The 8268-nt window shown below is 42.4% G+C and overlaps 2 protein-coding genes across 3 annotated transcripts; one reads left to right on the top strand and one right to left on the bottom strand.

Moving 5' to 3' along the window:
• The first annotated feature begins 1538 nt into the window (after positions 1 to 1538).
• LOC102717804 (NAC transcription factor 32-like) lies at positions 1539 to 2787 on the top strand. The gene is made up of 3 exons (XM_040524367.1): positions 1539 to 1707; positions 1829 to 2142; positions 2311 to 2787. The coding sequence occupies exons 1-3, from the start codon at positions 1539 to 1541 to the stop codon at positions 2785 to 2787; spliced, it is 960 nt and encodes a 319-aa protein (XP_040380301.1).
• A 1711-nt stretch (positions 2788 to 4498) lies between these two features.
• On the bottom strand, positions 4499 to 8067 carry LOC102706657 (glutathione gamma-glutamylcysteinyltransferase 1-like). Of its 2 annotated transcripts, none has more exons than XM_040524423.1 (6): positions 7414 to 8067; positions 7170 to 7333; positions 6438 to 6486; positions 6113 to 6340; positions 5518 to 6024; positions 4499 to 4888 (listed from the first exon to the last, which is right to left on the bottom strand). In XM_040524423.1, the coding sequence occupies exons 1-6, from the start codon at positions 8056 to 8058 to the stop codon at positions 4799 to 4801; spliced, it is 1683 nt and encodes a 560-aa protein (XP_040380357.1). In that variant the 5' UTR covers positions 8059 to 8067; the 3' UTR covers positions 4499 to 4798. The 2 variants fall into 2 exon arrangements, with proteins under 2 accessions (XP_040380357.1, XP_006654408.2); XM_006654345.3 differs by having other exon boundaries at positions 6435 to 6486; positions 7414 to 8066.
• Between the last annotated feature and the right edge of the window lie 201 nt (positions 8068 to 8268).

The following is an 8268-nucleotide window of genomic DNA, read 5'->3' as shown; positions in this document are numbered from 1 at the left end:
GACGGAATTGGCGATGATTTCGATGAACTTTGTTGATCAATTCCTAAGTTCATGAAAATGAAATCATCGTCGATTATGTTTTTCAATTCCGATTTCGTGTAGGATGAGTTTTACATAGGTTTCACTGACATGATATTACTTTTAGATTTTTGATCTAACCATTGGATTTAATTAAGTGCCTTTTTTTTATTGAAGTCTAGTTTCTGCATGCCAAGATTAACACAATTCTATCTTTTAGTTTTTAATCTGTCTAGGTTTTAGTGAACGTACATCATCGGATTTTTTGTCATATTAAAGTTCAGTTAGATCCTGTAAATTTCATCCGTTGATTTTTCATGTTTATTGGCAAAAAAGATGAACATGGACTATGCCCTGAACTTATATTCAAGTTCACATTAAGTGGATTTGAATTGGCAAAGCTATAAGGATTTTTGTCCGGGACGGTTCCCACTTATTACTGTTCGGAACCGCTCCACTGAGATACTATAGCAAGGGTGATTAGTTTGGTATTCTAACAAATATTAGAATAACTTAGTACTATTGATTATTATTTCTAATATTTTTTTTCTTTCCATTGTTTTAAAAAAGAAACCAACGAGCATTAGCCCTCCTCTGATCGTCAGCATGATCTTACAAGTGGTATTAGAGTGATGTTTTGTTGTTTTGGTCTTGAGTTGTTGTCATGGATTTATGTATTTGATAGAGTTGATTTTTGAAGTTTGGAAATAAAAGATGGAACATTTGGTTTCTTCATCATGTTCTTATTTGGATTATTTGTTAATATTTTCTTCGTCCGCTTTAATGGCCATATCAGATGATCAACTCAATAAAATCTCCGAGGGGACTTGACTTTTCTTACAACAAATTTTCTCGAGCCTTGAGTAATGTGATAGACAATAAAAAGGGGTAATCATGTGTGTACAACTGTTGATTCGGAAAGTGAAGATGATGACAAAGGATAACACATATCCAATGTGTGCTTCATAGCTCATGGAGGATCAAGCTCTAATGAGTATGATCCCGACAACGACTATGTGGTACCTAATTCTTTTTAATTCACCACTATGCCAACATGCGGCATGTTGTGTTAACATCTGTTATGCCACTTTTATACTTATTTCCCTACCTGACCCTACGCGTGTTAGAGGATTCATATGTTTTCAACTTTTTTTGTTACAACTCGCTCAAATAATCCAATAAATCATCACAAGATCCCAAAACTATCTATAACAAAGCGTCGAATGCAACAATTTAAGATACCAACGTGCATGTTGCGCACCACTTATACAATAAATGTATATACCAGAAATGGTGTGAAACTGATGAGGGAGTGACTCAACCTTCTTATCAATATTTTACGATGACAATGGGGTCCAGGCAAAGATGAGTCAGGTGGGGCCTACCATGTGTTGTACGTGCATTCACTTTTTCACCAACCCCTCCCAGAGGATGCTATAAAATGAGCGGCCTTGTTTTCCCATCATCATACATATGAAACTAAGGATCTTCATAGCGAGCATTGCATCATCATTCCATTCATGACGATGCAGCAGGTCTTTCCTATCTTACCAATGGGTTTCAGATTTCACCCAACCGATGAGGAGTTGGTTGTGAACTACTTGCAAAGGCGTGCCATAGGGCAAATGTGCCCTATCCCCATCATCGCTGATGTCGACATATATAACTTCAATCCATGGGAACTTCCATGTAGGCCATATATATATATATGCTCTACTTAGTTTTATGAATATGCATTCTTGCATGCTTGATTATGGAATGGTAGAATTAGCTACCACTATATAGTGATCTAATACTTTTGGTGTCGCAGCCGTGGCGTTGTTTGGGGAATACGAGTGGTACTTCTTCACGCTACGGGACCATAAGTACCCTAACAGTGTACGCTCTAGCCGCTCGGCGGCATCAGGCTTTTGGAAGGCCACTGGCACTGACAAACCCATCCAAGTTGCCAGCATGCAGGACACTCCCATAGCCATGAAGAAGGCACTCGTGTTCTATGTTGGCCGCCCTCCCATGGAAACCAAGACAACATGGATCATGCACGAGTACCGTCTCACAAACACACGAGGGCCACCCATGGCCTCTTACTCATCTTCATCCACCCCACAGTATCCTTGGGTGACAGTAAGTATATCCCAGACTATCTTTGTTCTCACGAGAAAACAAAAACACAAGAACACAGATAACATTTCTACTGAATCGATAGTCAGTTTCACCAGAACTTTCTTTGCAATTTTTACTAATCTTAACAGCAGATTAACCGTTAACGATATAGCATGTGTATATACGCAGCTAGACGAGTGGGTGCTATGCAAGATCTTCAGCAAGGCCCCGGGGCCGGAACCAAACAGCAACACGCCACCATCAAACGTCACACGGTTAGAGGGCCCGCCGGCACCGGCCGGCAACCCCCCGCCGCCGCCGCCGCCGCCGCCGGCGCCCGTGAGCACGATGAACGGCAGCAGCATGGGCATGCTCACCGGCGCCGGCGACATGCTCTTCACCATCCAAGAGGAGCATGAGCAAGCGTCTAATAACCACCAGATACCGATGCTTCGCCGCCTCCAGTCCCAGTCCCAGACCGTGGCCGGCCCGATCACAACGGAGAATTCTTCTTCTCTCGGTGGCACTGTTGGTGGTGGTGGTGGTGCTGGTGATCATGGCTGCCTTGATGAAGAGGACACCAGCGCCTACACCTTCTCCGACCAGGAAATGGAACGGATGCTCATGGACCTGATGGACCAGGACTTCTTTGGCGATGTGGATTAATTTGATATCGACGTCAGAAATGAATTTGGTGGATCGGTTTTCATCTTTCTAGAGCTCTTCTAGAGAGTGGGTTAATTAAGCACCGGGTAGAAATAAATAAAACAAAATATTATGGACAAAAACGAGGAAAAAAATTGTATAATTACTATGTTTTGATGCCGTCTCTGTGTATAGCCCATCCGGCGGGGTTTAATTCTGTTTTTTGTTTTGTTGTGAAAAAAAGTGTTTCTTTTTCCCGTTGTATTTGGGATTGTCGTGTCTACTTTGTGCAATAAAAGCAGGGTTTTCTTTTGTATCTATTGTGTTTGCCCTACACTGCACTACAACTCTACAAGCATCTCCAATGCATGCATCTCTCGTTCTCTATCAAATGTCTTCACGAACGATGGAAGCTAAGCATGGACACCACCCTTACTGTTTTTGGACGAGCGTGTGGGTAGTTTTATTATATTTGAAAAAGTACTGAGAGGCATCATATTTTATATTTCGATATACTAAAATTTTGAGTATAAATTTTAGTACTCAGAGATTTTTTTCAAGGATAATAAAATGACTCCATGGGTAAACAATTACCAAGAGGGACTACGTCAAGTTGACTCCACGTTAGTATGGTCAAAAGGTCCATACGGTGAAAATATTTTTCTCCGAGATTTAATAATAAAATTATTTATTAAAAATATTTAAAAAATAAACGCAACCGGGCAAGGGCGCGAGCAGAGCGGAGCAGCGGCTATTTCACGAACGAAGAGGCGGGGCGTGGTGAGTCCAGTGGTTCTGCTCAACTCTGGTCTGGGTAAGTGGGCCGCCGGCCTAGGCCGAAATGGAGGAGTGGTGTGCTGGCTCGATTGGGCTGCCCGGTGCTGGAACCGAAAGAAGAGGGTGAGAAGAAGAGATGGGCTCACTTGAGTCTTCTTATCAAAAAAAAAAAAAGAACTAATAGAAAATGGATGATGAATTATTCCATTACACTAGTTTATGAACATTCTGATTTTTCTCATTAACTTAACTAACAGAAAATGAATGATGGATTATTCCCTATTCAAATGGATATGCTTTAAATAGTATAGATGGTCTGTTCATCGTGGAACACTTCAAACAGGCACCGTAAAACAACGAAGAATAAAGTATCAAAGCTTTTTTTTTATCATTTGTACAAATGAGCTAAGCGCGCTTGACCATTAATTAGATGAATGAAGTGCAAGGTCTAAGCCTGCTAATGGATTACAATCCAATCCAAATCTACTCCAATCTATCTCTTTACAAGATAGTTTACTAAACCAGCCCACATCAATTATTCGATTATCCAATCCAAACCAATATAACTTTAATTTTAGCCCAATTCGCACTAAATCATTTGGTAAAATGAATCCAATCCACTCCAGAAGAATGAAGGTACCCTTTTAGTACGTATAAACTCAGACTTAAAATTTTAAAACTCACGTTCACACTGTAAAATTTATCAAATTTGACTAAAATTTGATTAAATGATTTATTATGTATAAAAGCAACTTTGTGCAAGTTTTAATCAATTTCTACATATGGATCCTACATGTGTCTATTCTCTTATCTATTGGTTATCCAATTAAAGGATCTATTTGCCTTTCACGGGCTAAATCTATTTAGAATCTGAAATCATCTAACCAAATCCAATCATAACAATCTATTTATCTCTATAACCCAATCCAATCCAAACCATTTAAAGTAACCCATTTGCACTGAAACAAAGGCAATGTAAATTAAAAACCAACTCTTTTAATCCATTTCCATGCAACCCACTAGTAGACCTATGCAAGGGGGAGAAACAAAAATAAAGCTATGCAATGAAATACACTACAGTTCGCGGTTGCGAACTACACGTGCCAACGAGTCATTATTATCAGAAAATTGTTACAGTCCTTATTTGAAAGGGAGGTACTATTCTCCTCTCTTAACAGTAGTTAACATCCTAGCCTTTTCTTTTGGCATCAATTCGCAGTAAATTTCGCTATTGAATGGGTTCTCCTGTTAGCACTTAGCAAGCATCATTGCTAAGGGGATCTTCATAAGCCTCCTTTTCTTGACAAGCCTTCAGATAACGGAGTTGCCTCCGTAGATGCAATATCTATCAACACAAAAGAGTAACACTACTTAGGCCGTGTTCGGCATGGTATGGATAAGTTAACTTATCCCTAGCACGAAAAACATAGTAATAGATTAGTACATGATTAATTAATTATTAATTATTAAAAAATATAAAATAGATTAATATGATTTTTTAAAACAACTTTCCTATAAAATTTTTTTTCAAAAAATATACCGTTTAGCAGTTCGGGAAGCGTGCACGCAGAAAACAGGAAGGGATAAGTTAACTAAGTGGGGGTGGCGAACGCGGCCTTAGAATAAGAATGTTTTGGCCACTCATTTGTACGAAGAGGCAAGCAAGTATGCATTTTTTTTTTATCCGGTATGGAATGAAGGCTTGCCAAGAAGAGGAAAAATATATAGAAAGATGTTTGATGGCATCGCTCTATTTTCAGATAGATGTTTCCTAGAGTAAACTGAAGTTATTCTTCTTACAATTTTGCTGTGTAAAAGTAACATTGATGTAAAAATTTTTGGTGCCGGTCACTACGTTTGATTTTGGGCTTATATGTGAACATTGTTTTAAAATGTGGCTCTGCAAAGATTTGACATCTGGGTAGAGAACAAAGGTAAACAAGCAAGCAAGGTTCTTGGAGCGAGAGAACACACCTCCAGTTTAAGAGCATCAGGAAGACTGTCTGTCGAAACAAGACTCTGAAATTCAGCCTTCAACTTCTCACCTTCAATGCCCAACCATGTGCTAGGATGTAACGAGAGCAATAGAACAGTTAGAATATCTGTGCTTGATGGATTTTTGACAGTTCCGTTGCTCGAATTTGATTTGCACGAGCATGTTTCCGATAAGGATATTGGTGACAGTTTATCAACACCCTGCTCATTGCCTTCAGATACCAGGCTGCTTGTAGTGAAAATTTTAGCCCCTTCATCATCCACCTGAACACATTCAGAACATGTTTCTCTGATACAGAAACCATTACTTGTCGACAGGTTCTCATTTAGCAGTGCGTCTCCTTGGCAGCATACGCTGGCTGCACTTTGGGCAATGGAGTCTTCATCCCTTGAAGATGAGCAACTACGACATGGTTGCTTAGAACATTGCAGTTTGTGGAGTAATCGGAAAAGCTTAGTATCACGGATTTGCTGTAGTACCTTTTCCTGCAAATGAATTATAGCGTTAGATGGTTTAAAGGAGGGATCAAAACTTTTGACCCCAGCAGCAACAGAAACGAAAAATTAAAATGACCTTCAAGAAAGGTATTTCATTAGCCTCTCCGTTTAATCTCGATCCTCCTTCCTCTTTTCTCCTAACTTCAATGACCCATTTGATCAAATTTCCAGCATTGGGAGGAAGATGATTTACTATGCGCGACAGAATTGTTAGGACACTGTCTACACTCTCGTCCTTCAAAAGATTAGGCACATCTTCTATGCAATACTTTGCCATGCTTTGCCAGCTTTCATCTCTGCAACTCTGCACAGTTTTCAAAGGAATGGTAAAAAGGAAAATATATCAAAGGTTCCACTACATATTCTTGGATTCACAAAGCATTGGCATGTTAAGTTACCACCGTGCAGATCAATGAAGGAGCTCCATTGTTCCTTGAGATAAGCATGAACCTACCAAATATCAAGATGCCAACATGTTAAACTCACAAGATCAAAAGGCAGTGCTGCCAAATATAAACTAATCGGTCATTTAGTCTAAAACTGGCACACCATTGCATAATTTCAGAACTAAACACATAGGTAGTGTGGTACTAAGGTCTAGATATCTACACAGTACAATGCAGCTGGTTATTAGTTACTACAGTACAAAATACGAGAGATCTAATATTTATTATATCCAACATAGCTCTAAACATCAAAATGTGCAGATCACTCAAATCAGCATACCACTAGAGAAAACGCCTCAGTCTAGCCAATGGGACATGTGGAAAGTGAAAACAGTAAAAAAGGGGGAAATAGAACTAGACAATTGAAACTGAAAGACCATATCTAGCGACTGGTGCTCCCTGTGATTACATATCTCCAATTACAATTCAAAGGAGAATGCGTTTTAGTGCTAAACGGACTGATCATATACTACTCCACAACATGTTCCCATTTGCTTCATTAACATTTGCAACCCAGCATACCCTGACACTGACAGTAGATGAGCCGTAGACTAACTGAAATGAATACTGTTTCTCAATCCAATAACTGCATTGTAACAAGACACTAATCCCAGCTGCTGCACACAAAGAACGTCTAAAACATTATTAACGTTCAGAAGAGGTAGGGAGATCGATAAGTGAATAGACCCCCTGAGAAGCCCAGTTGCTTCATCGATCGTGTTCATGGCTTCCCAAAGAAGCGGCAGCGGAACCCAATGAGGAGGGTATTTGAAGCGGGCGACATCCAGGATGAGCGCCATGTCTTCCCCGGCATGGTAACCGCCAATCGGCGAGAAATGTCCGGTTCCAGTCTGCATCGATCGATCCGCACGCAACATTATCAATCAGGATTTCCGCAGGAAGCTCGAATGAACAACAACGACGGAGCAACCTGGCCGAGCAGCTTTCGGTGGTAGGAGACGACGAGGTGGCAGTCCTGGGAGGAGGCGCAGCGGACGAGGTGGCGGCGGAGGTCGGCGAGGGTGGCCTGGTCGGCGCGGAAGGGGCGGACGTCGGCGCCGGAGCAGTGGGCGAGGCAGGCGACCTTGCCGAAGGTGATCCCCTTGGTCCTGACGGTGTCGAGGTGCTCGCAGCAGTCGAGCATGGACTCGTCGAACCACCTCCACGGGCCCTTCCACCGCCGCCCCGGGTCGATGCGGAGCGCGTTGAGGACGACGGAGAGCGTTGCGAGGCCGCAGAAGGCCGGCTCCGACTGCGTCTGGAAGCAGGAGACGAGGCTGAAGAACCCCTGCATGGTCCCGCCCTGCAGCGCCTCCGTGAAGAGCCACCTCCCCTCCTCCGACGCGAACTCCACCGCCGGCGGCGACGGCAACGCGCGCCCGTACAGCGACGGCATCCCCCCCGCCGCTGCCGCCGCCGCCTGCTGCTGATTCCGCGGCGTGCTTTCCGCTTGGCTGCTTGCTTCGGACGCCATCTGTGGCAATGGCGAGCATGTGGGCTGCGGCTCCTCCCGCCTCGACGAGTCGAGAGAAGGGAATGCCCCGAATGCGAATGCGAATGCGAATGCGAATCCCATTCACATTCCCTTTTGCAGGTGGGCATTGGATTTGGAATGGATAGCTAGGGCCCAGAAAACCCCAACGGCTCCCATCTATGAAGGTGGGCAAGTCCGAGTTGGATACCGACTGGAAAAGGAAGGGGCAAAAACACTGCTTTGCTTTGCAAAAGGTGTACCCCTTTTTGATGAATTTTGAACAAAAGTTATTTTATTTGTTATAGTTAGTGT

Source organism: Oryza brachyantha, chromosome 5 (genome assembly GCF_000231095.2).
Source record: "Oryza brachyantha chromosome 5, ObraRS2, whole genome shotgun sequence".
Taxonomy (NCBI): domain Eukaryota; kingdom Viridiplantae; phylum Streptophyta; class Magnoliopsida; order Poales; family Poaceae; genus Oryza; species Oryza brachyantha.
The sequence above is the reverse complement of the archived record's forward strand: the minus strand, read 5'-3'. Positions and strand labels throughout refer to the sequence as shown.

What these genes read in the sequence shown, in the direction of transcription:
- LOC102717804 (XM_040524367.1), top strand. Translation starts at nt 1,539, where the DNA reads ATGACGATGCAGCAGGTCTTTCCTATCTTACCAATGGGTTTCAGATTT. An exon ending in CAATCCATGGGAACTTCCAT is followed by an intron (nt 1,708 to 1,828) that starts GTAGGCCATATA and finishes TTGGTGTCGCAG; the next exon opens with CCGTGGCGTTGTTTGGGGAA. An exon ending in CACAGTATCCTTGGGTGACA is followed by an intron (nt 2,143 to 2,310) that starts GTAAGTATATCC and finishes GTATATACGCAG; the next exon opens with CTAGACGAGTGGGTGCTATG.
- LOC102706657 (XM_006654345.3), bottom strand. Translation starts at nt 8,058, where the DNA reads ATGGGATTCGCATTCGCATTCGCATTCGCATTCGGGGCATTCCCTTCT. An exon ending in CTTCATTGATCTGCACGGTG is followed by an intron (nt 6,341 to 6,434) that starts GTAACTTAACAT and finishes AAAACTGTGCAG; the next exon opens with AGTTGCAGAGATGAAAGCTG. An exon ending in ATGAAATACCTTTCTTGAAG is followed by an intron (nt 6,025 to 6,112) that starts GTCATTTTAATT and finishes ATTCATTTGCAG; the next exon opens with GAAAAGGTACTACAGCAAAT.